This window comes from Takifugu flavidus, chromosome 20 (assembly GCF_003711565.1).
Source record: "Takifugu flavidus isolate HTHZ2018 chromosome 20, ASM371156v2, whole genome shotgun sequence".
Taxonomy (NCBI): Eukaryota; Metazoa; Chordata; class Actinopteri; order Tetraodontiformes; family Tetraodontidae; genus Takifugu; species Takifugu flavidus.
In genome coordinates, this window is record NC_079539.1 from 2,752,712 (window position 1) to 2,770,238 (window position 17,527).

The 17,527-nt window shown below is 44.5% G+C and overlaps 1 protein-coding gene across 2 annotated transcripts; it reads right to left on the reverse strand.

Moving 5' to 3' along the window:
• Positions 1 to 801: 801 nt before the first annotated feature.
• pi4kaa (phosphatidylinositol 4-kinase, catalytic, alpha a) lies at positions 802 to 17,290 on the reverse strand. Of its 2 annotated transcripts, none has more exons than XM_057018924.1 (54): positions 17,096 to 17,290; positions 15,253 to 15,369; positions 15,051 to 15,144; positions 14,866 to 14,954; positions 14,543 to 14,615; positions 14,208 to 14,470; positions 14,074 to 14,140; positions 13,851 to 13,999; positions 13,706 to 13,771; positions 13,527 to 13,623; positions 13,260 to 13,451; positions 13,082 to 13,182; positions 12,866 to 12,995; positions 12,642 to 12,771; positions 12,459 to 12,554; positions 12,205 to 12,388; positions 12,030 to 12,130; positions 11,774 to 11,942; positions 11,628 to 11,678; positions 11,425 to 11,533; positions 11,152 to 11,288; positions 10,939 to 11,072; positions 10,778 to 10,860; positions 10,639 to 10,709; positions 10,363 to 10,487; positions 10,206 to 10,287; positions 10,029 to 10,112; positions 9,857 to 9,946; positions 9,653 to 9,772; positions 9,316 to 9,408; positions 9,068 to 9,224; positions 8,848 to 8,975; positions 8,598 to 8,756; positions 8,361 to 8,512; positions 8,116 to 8,223; positions 7,804 to 7,931; positions 6,760 to 6,915; positions 6,566 to 6,645; positions 6,292 to 6,491; positions 6,091 to 6,178; positions 5,808 to 5,975; positions 5,666 to 5,719; positions 5,406 to 5,526; positions 5,132 to 5,261; positions 4,886 to 4,956; positions 4,608 to 4,680; positions 4,293 to 4,467; positions 4,107 to 4,211; positions 3,813 to 3,938; positions 3,506 to 3,626; positions 3,246 to 3,405; positions 3,077 to 3,166; positions 2,915 to 2,998; positions 802 to 2,824 (listed from the first exon to the last, which is right to left on the reverse strand). In XM_057018924.1, the coding sequence occupies exons 1-54, from the start codon at positions 17,192 to 17,194 to the stop codon at positions 2,773 to 2,775; spliced, it is 6,282 nt and encodes a 2,093-aa protein (XP_056874904.1). In that variant the 5' UTR covers positions 17,195 to 17,290; the 3' UTR covers positions 802 to 2,772. The 2 variants fall into 2 exon arrangements, with proteins under 2 accessions (XP_056874904.1, XP_056874903.1); XM_057018923.1 differs by having other exon boundaries at positions 7,708 to 7,931.
• Positions 17,291 to 17,527: the final 237 nt, after the last annotated feature.

Here is a 17,527-nt window from a genome sequence, read left to right on the forward strand (position 1 = left end):
AAACACTATGAAATTTAAATAGTTTTGCCTTTTTAGAATATATTCATGCTGTATTCACCAAAACCAATATGTTAACATTGCATATTGTTTGATTTTATATATAATCATATAAAAACTCTGCTGCATTATATAGAAAATACAAAAAATATTTCTAATCTTGACGTGAAGCAAACCTGTGAAATTAATAAGTAGTTTATATCACGTTACAGAGGCGTTTTAAAGCTGCTCGGTGAGCCCTAGATGGCGCTCTGCAATAAAACAAAAGTCTGAATTGTTTTAAATTTTAAAAGTAAGCTAAGTTTCCAGTTATTTATTTTTAAAGGCCTCAGTTACAATACATACAACAGTTTCAGTGAGCAAAGATGCATTTCAGTGCATCTAAATGTAATTTGATGAATGTCACCCGATCTTATTTCCCCATTAGAGCATAAATGTTAGCTGAGCTCTTCACAGCTCAGTGGTGAGGGGGGAGGAGCGGGAACCTTTGTGCACAAGTCAGAGTTTCCCTGTTGCGGGCAGAAATACCCCCCATCCCCTGCAGTAGGAAGGGTTTCAGAGAGGTCAGAGGTCTTCACCGCTTCAACGGCTCCTTTGTTTGAAACTTGAACATGCGGAGCAGCTTCCAGGCTCCCAACACCAAGGGATGCATCTGTAATTATAAGCAGCCTGACTTGGACGATGCATCAGTGGATAATTATAAACAAGGTGTTAAATGAGGGAGGGCTAATTTGGACTGTGTGTAATTGTAACTATATATTGAACCTACCACAACATGAAAAGAATAGAAAACACTGACACAGATTAAGTGTACACACATTTAATGTGTAAAAGATTTTACACACTGTAAGCATAACAGAGGTGATACACAACAGCCAGGAGGTATAGCGTGGTTCACAGGTGAGGGTGGACAGGTCGGAGGACGAGCGCATCGAAAGTCAATAAAATCCTCTAAACGAGCGCCGACAGGACAAAGTCTCTTTTGCTTAAACAAATACTTAATGTTGACGCCTGTGTTCAGACAGCAGTTGCAACGTCCAGTAAAACAAATGTAACCATGACGGATTTACAGCATTTAAACACAACACTTAAACACCGTATCAATATACAGTACACCAATATATTGCATAAGGTCAGGGGTTATTAGTCAAGTATTACTACAGCTGTTTCTACCGAAGGGTAGGAGAGATGGCTTTGATTCTAGTCACCGTCTGCATCGGTGGCAGAGCGTCAAACACAGAACCGCAGAGGAATGTTTTCACACCAAAGAAGCTGGACTGGACCAAACTTCAGTGAAATGTCTTTTTCCCACCGCTGTGACCTAACACGGGACAATGTTTGTGAGTGTTCTCCTCCTCTTTCCTCAGGTTTCTGCAAAGACCACAATACTGCTCATGCTAACAATACTAGCGGCTCCAGCCGGTCACGCCATCATATTTTTTTGGTTAGAGTGGCTTCACAGGGGCCGCGTGAACTCAAATCTGTCTGGTTTGAGGAAAGAAAATTCCGAACACTCGAGCAATGGAATGGGAAAATACCTTGAAGTACATTGACTCCCTATGTAACTACTGACCGCTCACCCGGCATAAGTATCAAAGTAGCAGATTTAAAATCTTCGTGTGATTATTTTTCACATTTAAATAAACAGGATCCAGATAAACCTGTGATCCCGTTATGAAGTGATTACAGTAGATACGACAGCATCCTTACGTTTCAGTCAACATTATTATCCCTACAGATGACAGACTAATGCTTACTGGCAGATGTCAGAGCTATCTAGCAAAAAAAGATTCATTGTTCTCTGGTATATATATAATCTCTATTTAAAATCTCATAAAGTGCATATGAAGACAAGAGCATAGACAGGATATGATAATCATTAAAACTGCTTTGACAAACAATATAAATATGGCTTCATGGGTGACCTTTATCAACCGCTGTTACGGTTTAGTGAAGTGTTTGACAGGTGAAGGCCTGCGTGCTGAGTCCAGGTGTGTACAGGTGTGTGCTGCACGTCAGGTGAGAAATACCAGTGGGGTCACCAGTCCATGCTGGTTATTAACAGCTTTGATTCGGCTCACAGACGCTGGGTCACTGCTTCCTTATTACTGCTGATTTGTCAGGGTTGATTGTGCGATTGCACCGATATGCGCGTCCTAACTTAAAGGCATGGGGAGACGCTGACAGAAGTAAACATGATTATATCTGCCTGCCATTTGGGATGATAATCGCAGGACAAGCATTGAGAAAAGACCACAGATGTAGAATCTGAACCCTTTTCTAAAGGACTGCACTGAGTGGAAACAGCTGGATCAAATGACCCACCATCACTGAGACCTCTTATAATCTCAATTTTAAGGAGATCTTTCCTTCCGGCATCAAACCGACAACCAAAACTCTCCCACTGAGAGACTGGATAGCAGGTCTCTTCTCTATCGTGGCCCCATTGGTGGCCCAGTCATGTCTGTCACATACATGTTGGTCCTTTTCTGTCTGATTTCTGCTGCTTAAGTGGGGGAGAAATAAAAAAATGAATCGGACTGATAAAAACTACAGGGGCTTGATTGTTGCCCTAAATACTTCAAGGGTGATTTCAAACACAGTATTTTTTTTTATAAAATGAGGTGAACTACAGTAGATGTAACAGAACTGTCACATGACTCCCTCAAGGGTGGTCCGCCTCTACAACCGCGTTGAAGTCGTCATAAAAAAGGCAGTTTGCATTGCTTGTGTGGGGAAGTTTAGGACATACAGTTGAAGTTCAGCGTCGGCTCTTCAGTACGGAATTTGGTTCTGGTAATACTGCAGCATGTCATATGTTTTGCTCCTGTTGAGAACATGAACGTGAGGAACGTTAGAGTCTGTTTCTCTGCTGCTCCCATCTTAGCAGATCCCATTTTTCCCCTTTTCTCCTTACCTGCTGCTGAGGAAACAGCTTTGGATGACTTTAATGATGAAGGCTGCTGCCTCTTTCTCGCTCATTTGAGGATTGAAGCGACCTCTGATGAAAAAACAAACCGATTTCTGGTCACATGGTACAGAAACCATCATAACTAAAGTAAACCACTGCTGGACTTACTTGAGAAGTTTAATGGTTTGTCCTCTGAAGCATGGCAGTCCAGTGTCCAGCATCAGGGTAACCAAGGAAACCACTGCATCCATGTAGGGGCTTCAATTTCAAGCAAATAAGAATGAGTGTTCTACCAGGTGACTCCTGTTTTGGGGCCTCTTCAGAGCGTGTTTCTTACCGCACTGCCAGATATCCCCGGACACACATCTCCATGAACCATTTGAACGGCGTGGCCTCCATTTTCCCCCCCATGATCATCACCATCTCATCAGTCAGCTTGATGTCCGGCTCCCAACCGAGGTTACCTCCAGGAGAGCTCTCGAACATAAACCCGAAGTCTGAAGAGCGAGAAATTAGATTCAAACAGGCAGATGGTTAACTTTAAAACAACAGGGTGAAGTCCACGTCTGCCAGCTTTGGGGTTCTGTCATGTTCTACCAATGTGGATGAGGTGACCCTTGCTGTCCAGCATGATGTTGCCATTGTGTCTGTCCTTGATTTGCAGCAGGAAGAGCAGAAGGCTGTAAGCAGCCATGCTGCGGATGAAGTTGTAGCGAGCCTGTTGGGTGGAAAACTCCGTCACCATTACAGAAAACCAACATCACGATGCTTTTCAGGACAGAATTTGTGCGTTGAATGTGATGTGCACCAACTTAATGATAACACAATCACCAAAACACAACAAACCCGCCAGGAATTCTCAATTGACAAGCAACAAAAAAACAGTTGTAAAGACCCACTGCACCTTCTGAAAGGCGAGGGTGGATTCGTCTCCGTACTGATTCCGGAAGTAATCGTACATCCCAAAGTCTGTCTGTCTGCCCAGCTGGTCCCTGGACTTGCAGTCTGGGATGCATTCGATCACTCCACACTGGGAAAGATAATCGGGTCAGAACTTCAACAGTTTTCTGTATCTTTAGCCTGCATTATTATGCAGTTTCTTTCATAAAACATCTGTACAGCTGCTCAAACATGGTGGTCAGAGTCATATGATTGACTTCAGGTCTGTAATATAAAGAGTAAACACGTGGACTCGTACTCCTGGTGCTGTGGCCACCACTCTGTAGGGAAAGACGAACAGATCCAGGCCAACAAGCTGGAAGATGTTCTTAAAAAGCCCAATGATCTGCAGGGCGAGCATGTCCTGCAGGAACACAACAGAAAACAAATTCAGGTACCTCTCCTAAAACATCACAGCAGTGAGGCCCGTCATCATCGTCTGTACCTGCCGGCAGTCGTCTCCTACTTTAAAGATGGCCGCCTGCCAGCAAACCCGGCTTGACGCGTCTGAATTCTGGTCATCGACTGAATCTGAGGTGCAGCGGAGACCCTCCCTCTCCAGTTCACTCACGCCGCACCGCTTCACCTTGAACTTGGCCAGGTAGGGCGCCTTTGCAGCACTGGAATGACACACCGACGCATCAGACAATAATAATACAATGAGAAGCAGCACCTGCATGTGTTCTTTGTTTAACAATACTGCCTCCATCTTTAAAAAAACAAAACAAATCACCCTGATGAAAATGCACCATGTTGTTACCTCTGCATAGGTGTTCCCGATTTGTAGTCAATGTCCAGCACTACGGCTTCAGGGTTACTGGGCAGGTAGCATCCTGAAACACGGACAGAGAACCGAACGAGTTTCAGAGAAGAAGAAAGAAAGAAGCCCGATACTGAGGCTCACTAAAGGTGTTTATAACTGATTTAATATTTGGAAGCCAGTAATACAATATAAACAATACAGTCCATAACATTTAAGTGGACATTTTAAGATCAATATGACCTTGAAGAGAAACTTGTTTTTCCTGTTGCTCGTACCTTGCTGCACTTTGATATCGGACAGAGCTTTGAGACAAGCTCTTTTCCGCTCCTCTCCCTTTGGAACAGGCCTGAAAAATAAAAGCAAAGACAATTTTACATGACCAACTCATGTCCTCATTTGCAGGGGTGCAGTTTATGATTATATACTCATGTATAGAATTCATATAAACCCAGACTGCATTCTCGTTTAGTTTGATTCTACTTGTTTGTTACTTAGACAGAGATTAATGGTGAGAAACGTACTTGATGATTGCAGACACGTTGGTGATCTTGTTGAAGAAGTCAAATTCTCTTTGGTAGAAGTCTTTGGCTGGACCTGACAAAGAACTTGTGATCTCCTCAACCATCTGCTCCAACAGATCCCCGATGTCAGCTACACACACAAAATTGTCAGAACAGTTATACTGTGTAAATGTTAGATTACTGAGGATTTCCTCACGAAACCATCAAAACAGTAGCCACACTCTTGATGACAGACAGAGTGTCTTTGTCTTTGTTTTTTTGAGTCTGTACTCACGATCTTTTTGGTGTCCCTCTTCATCCACGAAGATGTTGGTCTTCATGTTCCAGATGAACTGGTGAGCGAGAAGCTGAGAGGTCTGTGCAGCCCACAGGATGTACTCCCTCACATAACCCATCTGAACGGGGCAGAAAGTTCATCAATGGTGCTTCTTCCAATATTCCATTAAATCACGGTGAGAACTTTGTTATCGTCTCTGAGTTATCCTGATATGTGAAAAACAGGTCTCACAGCACACACCGTACTCGGTCATTTACCTTGTCATAACGTAGAGCTTGAACAATCTGAGGAATATAGAACAATATGGCGTCCTGCGAAGAGAAAAGAAAATGAAAGTTGCTTTCAAGACAGCAGCGGCCTTCTGATTGATCTACGATTATACGGATGTGTGGGGCTCACTGGAGGAAAGGAGCGCAAAACCTTCACGCCGTATTGAGCGGTGAGAGGATGAGGAGGGTACATGCTGCTGAAGTAGGAGAGACCGGTGGGCGGGTCTGCTGGAGCCCAACACAGGATGTGGCTCAGCTCAGGAGAGTCGGCATCGATGGTGTGCCAGGTCACCAGAAACTGGGAGGATGAGACGAAAGACAGGACAGTGCACTCAAATCTCAGTCCCTAAGCTGCATTAATGTCCACCAAGATGTGGAGAGAGTTCAGTCTTAATGCTTTTAAATGATCTCACCTTGACGGCCTCAGGTACATCACTGACAGCTCCGGGATCCATCCTTACTAGTCGTGTTACTTCTGCAACTATGGCATCGTTTTTAAACCTTTAGAACAAAAAGTAAATAAGGTAAATAAGTTGCAATGATAAATGAGCAATGTACTTATTTTAGACTTTCATAATTCATCATCAGCACTTAAATCCTGACTGACTGGATACCTTGTCGGTAGCTGGATAGCCAAGTATGGTGAAATGTCCCAGGCCAGGTTCACATTGTCCTTCCATTGTTTCTCAGTCAGACTGATGTATTTGGACCTCCAGTTGGCAATGCTGGTTTCCACCGACTGCTCCATGGAGATGGCCAGCTCCTGAGTGGACAGGGGGTTGTACCACGTCATCAGGCGTTCAATCTCGCTGGCCTGGAACGACAAACATCAGTGAAGAGCAGCAAAATGGAGAGTCGTGTTAAAGCGGGAAAATAGCGAGACCTCACCAGCAAAGCCAGCAACAGCGTCCTGCGTTTCATGTAGTACTTGTGAAGCTGTGTCCCTCTGTTGCTCTTCTTGGAGGTGCCTACATCACAGAGACAGCAAATGTAAACTCTGTTCTAAGACCTTTGACCGCAGTGTCAAAGGTCAGATACAGTTAAGAGCTGGAACTGAGAGATTGCTATAAATGAATGTAGACCTGATTTCTTGGATGCTGTGGACACGCCACTGGACAGTGGATAAGTGTTGATCCACCCCTGGGCGCCCTGCTGGGAGCGAGAGCTCGAGTCGATGTTGCTCCGGAGGTCGGCAGCGTTCATCACCGACAGACTGTTCAAGGATGGATCCTGATTATCTACGCGCATGAATAAAAGAGACTTAGGATACGCAAAGACACCAGTCTACAGTCTGCAAAGAAACAAAATTAACTCAGCGTCAATTAACTCAACTCCAGAGTCAATGATGACGTCTTCGTAAAGAAAAACACTTAAATATGGTTGATGATGGGAGAGTTTCTAAAGAGCGGCATGAGTGGGATCAGTTAGTCTTCTGGGCTTGTCATGGTCATGCATTTGAAAGCGAAGACACTCGACAGCATCTTCACGTAGGAAGGAGAAGCGGGCCACCGAGTCTGGGTCAGATTTGTTTAGAATCCTGTTAATGCACTGATGCAGTAGGGGAGGGTCGATTAATCTGATCCAGGATCGAGGACTGGTCTACCTGACGCCATTGGGAGTGTATGAGAATGAAATCATGGCTTTTCTCTTGGTCGTCGGTAATGAACAGGATAGGCTGGTCTGGGGTGGAAGAAAAACAGCATTTTAAATTGGATGTTTCTTCTTTCAGTCCCAAGTTGTTCTAGGAGAGGGGCAGGCAGGGGGTCTGACATGATGAATTATCATGCATTTTGACGCAACTGCCAAATTTGTGTCTTTCCTTATCGCTGCTAATGAATTAAAAAATCCAAATCGGGCTTTCAGGAGGAGCAGGAGAAGGAAGCTACAAGAAGCATGGACCAAACGTTGTGATGAAAAAATTAGCAGCATTGTAAGGACAAGAAGCGTCAAATTTGACATGCGTCATGTAAAAAAAACCATAAACATGCCCCCGTTGCAATGCAGTCCTTGGTCCACCGCATTAGGCTTACTTAAGATAGATATTGGAGAAGTGCTGGACACGATAAGCGATCCAAATATCCCGGCAGAGAGCGAGCTGCTCGGGGCTGCAGTAGTACCAAGCTCACCGGGTGGAACCAAGTGGCACGCCGCCAGGTACTTCTTGTCGGACAGGATGCTGGCATAGAAGCGGATTATGATGCTGATGTCCTCGCGCAGGTTCTTGTCACCTTGGGTGGGAAACTTTGGAGCCCCACTAAAAAGACAATGATGTCGAATTAATTAAGAGTTTTGATCAGAATCAGAATCAGGGTACTTTATGATGATGATGATGAAATAATGGATGTTTTTACTCATAGAGTAACATCAATGGAGGCCAGTCAGAAGCAGGGGTTGGCAGGGTGTCTCAACCTTCCTAAGAACAGTGATGATGATGATACCTGAAGTAATCGAAGGCTGTAGAATAAATCTTCTCTCTGAGCACATTTCGTACGGTTGCATTGGTGAGGACGTCAGAGTGGAGCAGAGCCAGAGCCAGAGTCAGCAACCTGCCACACAAACACGTCTGATCACTTTAGGCTACACTTGGAGCAGTCAGCGCGCTCTAAACCACGAAGAGCCACCAACATCTATTTTAACACGTAACTGAACAGACAACTCCATAGCTATGTTTGTGGTGACGTACCTGAAACGAGGTCCAATGGCCGCGACGTGGCGGTTGAGGCTACTATTGGCCCCACCTACGTTGAGGGACAGTGACCGCTGTAACAAAGTGCCGAAGATTTCTACTTGATCTGCGCTGGAATATTTGGCGATCTCAAACCTCTGGACTAGAAACTAAAGGAAAAAATTCGGGAGACGATAAGTGACAAAGCAGAGGATTAAGACAAGTATGTCAGGAGCAGATGTTTTTAAATCTAACCTCCAGCCATATGTGATGAGGGGTAATATCTGGAGGGCAGGGGATTGGCTGACTCTCCTCTGATGCGGCCAGAGGATCAGCCTCCACTTGAGTGTCTGAGAACAAGCCCTTCTTCAGCTCAACTGTCATCTGCCACGCTCCCGCCATCTCACGCATGAACTTTAAGACAGTAACAATAACGTAGGCATTACTGAGATGCCCACAGGTAGAGATGAAGACAGTGGCAGCAGAGTATAAGAATGATCGTTACCGGTACTTCCACTCCAACACGAGCTGCCAGCAGCCATTCCCAGCAAGCAATGGCAGTTTCCATGCCATGTGCTGTGAACATCTTGAGAGGAGACCAGCAGAGGTGGTGCAGGAGCTGTGGATCGCATTCTGGGACGAGAAAAGTAACAGCTCACCGATTAATCCGGCACCTTAAAACATGTCTGTGGTGAAACATTAACAGGCACAGAGGAAGATGAAACCTTTGCTGCTGATGAGCAACGCGGCCAGTTTGAACATGGCCTCGGTGAAAGCCTCAGGCTGGCCAGAGTCTAAAGCTTCTCCCATCTGCTTGATCATCAGCTGGCCAAGATCAGACAGCCCACGGACCGCCTGAGCAAAGTGGATCATCCCGGATACCTGCAGATAAACGGGAAATCAAGTGAATCATGAATAAACTCCAAATAAATCACAACCGTAGTAGACCCGAATGCTGATTTGTTAGCCCCACCTCTCCAGCGTATCGGTTCCTGAGGTTGAGGGAAGCCATGAAATTAGAGTAGTCTTTCTTCACACAGGCAGGTCTCTCAGTCAGCTGAGTGGACTATAAGTAAAGGAAATCGATTACTGTATATTAAAAAAAAGCATTATTCTAAATGCTATGCTTTAATTTCTATATAAAACCTTATTTTTCATTTGTCTTGTTGACTAAATATACCAAGTCCATCTGATGTCTGATGGCAGGGTCGTATTGTTATTTCCATGTTATTCTCCACATGAAATAAATATTCTGGCTGAACTAATCTAGGATCGTCAGAAGCAATCGTACAGCCCAGTCTGTGACCTACCCCCAGTGTTGTGCTCTGTCTGTTGTAACCAGCGAAGTGCAGGATGCTCTCAGTGGCCATGGCCAGGCCCGTGTGCTGGGAGAGACCCGACACCCAGTTCTGATGTTTGTTCAGATACTCCTAAAATACAACACATGACAGACTGAGTAAAACTGCTAAGCACTCCTGTAATCGTTCAATTGTTTTATCATTTTAAAATGATACCTGGAGGTGTGATTTGGTGACAGATGGTGCCCACTTCATGGCTTCTTTAAGGATCTCCCCACACCGTGCAGCAAAATCCTTTACTATGCTCTGTATGTAAAATCACACAAAATGGTTATCTTAGATAATGGTTAGTGAGACAATATGGAGTCAAAACTGATAAACATACTACCTCTCTCGCTTCGTAAGTATCAGGAACAGTGATTCTGTGAGGCGTGTCTGGGATGTCATAATAGGGCTGGTCCTTGTGAATGTCCTGTATCAGGCCATAAACATCGCCGCTCGTGTTAGGGTGAACGTGTAAATGAAAATGATCGAAGATGATCCGTCCGTGTTTGGGATGACTTACAGCACTGAGAGACAGGGAGAGTGTCTGCAGGATGTCCAGCATGGTCCGCAGCACACGGCCACTCCATAACAGGTGGGGGAAGCTGAGGATGGAAAAATACTCTGAATCCTGGCTCTGAATTCTATAAAAGGTGTCATGTGTGTCGCTGTGCGCTTACGTTTCAGCCAGGCCTGACAAATACTTGTCAGCCACTCTGCGAATCCTCTTGTGGATGTGATTGAAGTTGACCAAAAGGAACTGAGCGTGACGTTCGAGCTCCTCCTCGTGGGCTTTGGTTTTTGGCTAACAATGGAGCGTTTGATGAGAATTATTAGCAGATTTGTAAGTAATGATTAAATATATCCTTAAATATTGGAAACTGTGGAAATCACTTAAAGAAGGGATTGAAAGGACCTCAAAACAAGATGTGAAGTAGTAAATCAACATATCTTACCTTATCAACCATCATTTGTAGGAAGACCTCAAAGACTTTGTCGCTCACAGCAATCACACACTGCATCATTCCTGGAGTGAGATTAAATGTTCATACAGTCTGTGTGACAGATGAGTAAAAGTGAACTGACTTTACTAACCAGACTTATCCTTCTGTATTGCTCTGTCTTCAAAATATCGAAACATGACCTGAAAGCGGTCAGAGTCCAGAGAGTACAGCATCCTGTGAGAGTAGAGAGACCCAGGTAAACAGTTCTGACCACCGGGCTGATAGAGATGTACTTTTTTTTTGTTTAAATACCTCATATATTCTAATCTGTACACAGAAAGCAAATATGTAGACATGGCGAAGTCCAGTTTGTTGATGAGCGCGGCGACTTCTGGGGGAGGATCAAGCAGGTTGATGATAGTGCTGCGCAGGTCGTTCAGCTCCGCCTTAAACGCAACAAACATCAGTTCTGGAAGGGCTTTAACGTGTGCAGACGTGCACATGCGTGTAAGTGTGTACTCATACTGGTGTGACGGTGTCGTTCTTCAGGGCAGAGTTATACTGCAGTTCTGAGCGTAAAGGTTCCCCACTGGGAAACGTGAGCAGCGGCGATTTAGTGGCGATCTCACAAACTCCCTCGTACCACTCTGCCGGCCACAGACCTGCAGATTTATGAGAAGTAACATGGAGTATTCTTAAAAATGAATTATTTAAGTTAGATATTAGGACTCATATAAGTTATATATATATATACAGTATAAGTTATATATATATATATATATATATCAAGAGGGCTACCTGAGCCCTCCACTGCAAATCCCATGACAACAGAATAGAGCCAAAAGTCCCTGAAGAGTTTCTGCAAACGGGGCTTTGCTTCCTTTATTGGTGGCAACCTTTTAGTCAGCTGAAAGAAAAAAGATTACTGCTGTTAATATGTTGCTACTGAGACACATAAAGGTCCAAATGGGCCAATGATGAGAATTAGAGAACAAATTTACCACTGCAATGACTGGAATCAGGACACCAAGGTTGCCTGCACTGCTTGATGCCTGGAGAGACAAATATCAGCCCCTCAGCACGGTGCCCATAAATCGCTCGACAAAACACTAATTCTTCAGCTATCTTTAGCACCACAGTGTCGTACCTTCAGAGCAGGGCCTTTGTCTGAGGCCCTCTCGCTGGCTCTTTTCCCTTCGAGGCCCAGCTGAACGAAAAGCTCCAGCAGGTTGACGAGCAGCTCATCCACCATTTGCTCAGCTTGAAGATTGGCCGCTATATTACCCAGGGCATTTATCACAGCCAAGGAGCAGTGCCTACATGCAGAAGAGGGGAAATTTAAGCAAGTTTGACACGTGCTCACACTTTAAGCATCAGTGTAACTGCATGGTGTTGTGTGTGACCTGTATCCATGGTCCTTGTAGTCTTTGGTAGAATAGACCATGGAGCTAGCTTTGACGCTTATCTGCTGGAATAAATTCCAAACTTCCTGGTAGATGTATTGCTAAACGAAAGAATGTTTTGGTTTAGACATGATCTACAGGGCAAAAGGAGAAAGTAACAAATATTACTGCTTACATTGCCAGTTATGACCATGCAGCCAAGCTGGTCGATGATCAGCACGTCGAGTTGGGAGGGAGGCTGGCAGAACTTCTGCTGCAGGATCTGAAGGATGGGCTCCATTACTCTGGGGGTGTCCCTCAACGCCACAGCGATGTGACCCAAAGCCCGGATGGTATGGTCCGGAATCAAGTGAGCATCCCTGGGCACGAGAGATGAACAGCATAAATGCACTTGTATTACTTCTCCCAAATTCCGTATAAAAGACTCACTTGTCATTTTCCTGATAGATGTAGAGACGGTTGGACAAACTGGCCAGAAAAGCTTCTACAATGACATTATCCATCGTCAACCCCGCCTTCAGGCACCTGAACAGAAAAATATCGATTCAGTAATAGATTAAGGCACCGCTGAGTGAAGGGTGTGACACATGTTGAGTGCATTGGTGAACTAACCTGCAGATGTTATCGATGGCGATGTCTCGGAGCTGTTCGTACATAGAGGGCTGGCTCTTCTTGCTTGAATGGGTACTGAGAGTAGACTGGGAGTGCTCATTGGTCACGTGGATCTTAATCTCACTTCCACCTTAAAAACAAAAAAAGAGGTTGAAAATAAATACCCCAGATATATCAGCCTAGTAAAGAAGGGCAGACCGCTGCTCTGCCCGCTGTGGCGTTACCTGGGGTGTACTGGCTGTGGTACTTGTACAGCTTCACCAACACTGGAGACGGCACCACCAGGAAGTCCCGCAGAGACATGGTGACGGAGTGCGCCACCACAGGAAAACGCTCACACAAACGACCCAAACCCTGAAGACGCAGACACCCATGGTCAAACTTTGATTGCAATGTATGACAGTGAGCCTCCAGTACGCCACCAAAGCACAGAATGTCACCTGTAAGCAGCAGATGAGGAGGGGCATGTGAGCGATGATGACTTTACTGGATGTCTTGGACTGTAGCTTCTCCGACAGCTTTGTGCAAAGGTTCTCAGCTCCTGAATAAAGGAGTAAAGAGAGGAATAATGCAGGGATGGAAAGCTGTGACTTCCTGTCCGAGCAGAAGGCGGCTCACCTTGCTCTTCCGTCACAGCCCACACCATGATGTCCACGCAGGCAGCGTTGGCCTGGCAGCGCAGCTTCAGGGGGCTCAGTTCGCTCTGGAGGTACTCCACGTCGTGTAAGATCCTCTGCAGCTCCGACTGGCTGCTGCTGAACTGCTCCAGCACAAAGTCATGGACCTCCTTCACGTAGTCTGTCTGCAGGTCTGAAGAGGATACGGGGGAAGAATGATGTAATACTGCAAATAACTATTATAGGATGAGAACCTGGCCTTATTTACCTTTTAAATTATACAGCGTGTCTCTCAGCATTTTAAATATGGCGACATAGAGAGGATCACTGAAGGTTTTGTAGTAGAGATGATGACCGGGATTCAACTGTTAAAAGAATTCAAGCAAACGAAATCTCTAAAATGACAAATAATGTTGACAAGAAGCAGAGAGGCGTCTGCGGTCCTACCTCCAGAACCTCTGCCAAGCAATCGTCCAGTGATTTCAAAAAGGGCTCAGACACAAACTGTTCTACCTGTTTTAGAGAAACGTGGATGTAGTTCAATATTTGTGCAGCATTGTTTATCTTCTCTCAAATCTGTTTAGCTGCTAACCATGTGGAGCAGCTGTCTTAGCATATCCAGAGGGACATCAAACTCTCCAGAGCTGCTGCCAGTGAACAGGGGAGACAAAGAGAAGCTGGAGCTGATGGTGGAGAAGTAGTAATCAGGGTCCACGGCGCTACCATCAGGAAGGTATGAACCTGAGGAGAGGATGAAGTATTCCTTTAAACTGGTTCCATACTGGTGTTCCTTAAAGCTTAGTATGCATTCGTACCTTCAAAGTACTGAGCGGAGGGGTCAGCGGGGGAGCTGGGAGTCAGACAGGCTCTCTCTGGACTGGCCTGGCAACACAGAAAAGTAATGTCCCACACATGCAAAGAGCTACATTTTGGGTTTTATTTCCTCTACCTGTTGTGATGGACTGGACAGAGAGGAGCCTTTACGCCTCAGAGTGTCTCCCTGACACACCGTGAGCAGAGGGCTGGGCAGGATGGAGCGGAAGTCGTTGAAGGAGCGCCGCTGGGCGGCATCGGTCTCGTCAGCAGAGGGCAGGACAGGAGCAACCGGTCGGGGGAAGAGCTTGGAGAGCAAGGGTTCGTCTGTGTTGCTGTATCTTCCAAAAGCTCTGGCTACACCCAGGAGGGTTGGTACAACATACCTACACAGGTATTCTAGACAGGAAAAGATTTAAAGGAGGCTGAAATACTGACATATCATAGAAATAAAATACATTATTTAAGTACCTCTATCATGAGCCTCCGGGTTTTTGCAGATCATTTGCAGGACCTGCATGATGTCCATGATTGCCTCCAAGATCTGAAAATAAGGATCACATACTGAGACTCCGGCAGGAGGCTTTCACATCAGTGCCCTTGTTCTTGACTCCCACTTTTCCCACGTTGTACCTTTACATTATGTCCATTGTTTGACATTGTTGCAGGGCCCCCCTCCCTCTGTTCCCTGTCATTTATCTCTACACTGTCCAATTGTACTGAAAGCCATGACTGGCTCCTTACATTAGAATCTTGCTTGAGAAAAAGGATAAAGATTAAAAAGTAACACTCACCCTTCCTCGTAACGTCTCATCACGCTGAGCAACATCTGAGAGCACTGTTACAAGGGAAAAACTGAAGTTTTCTGCAACAGGAAGTTTCTCTGAAAGACAGGAAGTCATATCATTAAAACTTAAAAGGTTGCAGGTCATGAACTTGAAGATCAAACATTATGAACAAATTACACATGCAACCTTACCTCTTCCTTTATGTTCTGAGCTTTCCTCAATCCACTGAACTTTAGGAAGCCCTTTAAGCAGCCCAAGAAGGTACGGAACAATAACATCTCTGTGCTGCAAAGGTAATGCACAGCACGTTACTCAGCTGACGACGCTGTATCACCTAATGCCACTTTAATTTGGTGCTTCTCTAGTAACGAGGAAATAAGAAGCAATGATTACCTGCAGGTTTGACTCTACTAGAAAGATTCCCAGTGCAATAACAGCATCCCTCCTTCTCTCGTCCAGTTGGTAGACTCCTCTGAAGTCCACGGGACACATGCATTGTAGCTTTTGGACCTGTTAGACAACAGTACCAAGAATGCTCCGTCAACTCCCATTTTACCCAACACCTCACTTAGTTTAAATAAAAATAAAAACATAAAATGAGCAGATAACTTTTTTTTAAATCTCTTATCCACTATTGGTGGTTTCAAATGAAGTTTTAACACAAAATGCAGCCTTTAAAAGACCCCTAGTCCTGAATAATCACATGGCTAATTTGCAGAACCATTAGCAGTAATGATTCTCTGACCTGAATGTGCAGCAGGAATGAGGCCAAAGCAGTTACATTAATTATTTAATACTTATTAAGTCTTAATTAACCTAAAAGCTAAAAAGGGCCTCTCCATCGGGAAAATTTAAAAACCACAATTTATTATCCACCAGCAGCCCGAAGCTTTAGAACCAGGGAGGAGAGGAAAACATTTCTAATTAAATAATGAATGATGCAGCATCATTCTGTACCAGCTGCCAACAGCGGATGCAACTGAAAATGCTGTCACATCTGGCAGAAATAAGCAGGAAGCAGCAAATAAATAACCCTTAAAAAATCACTGTCAGCACACAGCAATACTAAACGTGCACGTTAGTGTGCACACGTTCACATAAAGAAGGCAGATCCACAGGAAGCAGCAACCATGGAAGAGTAAGAAAGCACGTCATCTATTGATTGGGCCACGTTTTGACTGTTGTATTATGTAGACAGTAGTTATGGAGATATATTCACTATGCAGAGCTGTTCCTTTCTGACTGGACTGTAGCAGCAAAGTAAAAGGACGTGTGTGCTCATAGATGTTGACACCACAGACGTCAAGAGGGTGAGAAGTGATGAGCGAGAGGGTGTGTATGAACAAACCCTGCAAACTGAACAAAGTGGGACGTATATATGCATAATTCATGATAAAAGATAATGCTCTCATCTCTTTAAGAGCTTAAGTTGGCGGTCTTGTGGTCTGCTATAATCCCTATCTTGTAAATCCTTAATTGCTGAGTCAACAGAGCTGCATTTATGTTGCAGCGATTTACTGTAGGTGTGCCTGTTTAGGCTTGTTTAAACTCTGAGTGAACAATAACACACTCCTTCAGATGAGGCTCCCTTCAGTCACAGCAAGATTAACCAGTTTGTGATGATTTCTGTGTGTGTGAGAAACAACATTTAACTCATAAAAGGGCTCCACAACAATACAGCAGTCATTTCCAGTGAGGACAAAAACACCAATGATGATTAGACCTAAGACTTAAACTATCTGTTTTGATGAGAGTGAAATCCAGTAGAAATAGACTGAAAAAAGTATGGCAGATTTGCACATGGTTAAATTAATAATCATGAATGGATTAAAGCTTTTTTGTCAATAAGCGTTCAAGATACACACCTAACATTTCAATACACTAGCTAAATTGTGATTTATTACCATATTATGGCTTATACGTCCGTGACAAATTCTAAAATAATCAATTAAAGATGAATATTACATTTTTTCTGTCATCACTCAGGTCACCAAAGATTAACTACAGGTTACAACCGCTAACATTAGCCGATGCTGGCTAGCTTTGGATCGTTAACACCATGTAGTGTTTTAAATCTTTAATTACAGAGACTTAGACCAGTATATTAGTGCACTGCTTCTAAACTGCCACCACACAAGGCACCGGTAATTTAGGAGGTGAAGGACGGGCCTACGGTGTCAAAGACTCGGGCAGGTATTAGCTTGTTCCTGCCGTTAGCTACCACCGCAGACATTACCTTGTCCACGGGCGCCTGCTGGTGAGCTGCTAAAGACCGGGCCAGAGACAAGACGGTGTTAAAGTAAAATCCTCTGCTTCCCCCTCCATTTAGAGACATGTTTGCAGGCGCCTCAATAATACTGCAACATAAACATCTTCTTTCATTTGTCCCAAGGAGGAGCAAAAAAAAGAGTCTGTAGTGACACCTACGGTAAGCGTGAGGTCCCAAAACGCACAAGTAAAGTTCGCTTTTTTCCTGTTGCTTCAGTTTCCTCCTTCTCTCCCCTCACTGCGTATCAATCCTACTATAAATACGTGGGGACATCTTTAAACTTGCACTCTCTGGCATTTTTGTCATTTAAATGTATCCTTCCTTTCCAATAGCTTTTTTGATGGCATCTCACTGTGTTGCCCTTCCAACCTCCAAAATGACCTCCTAAAATAACTCCCA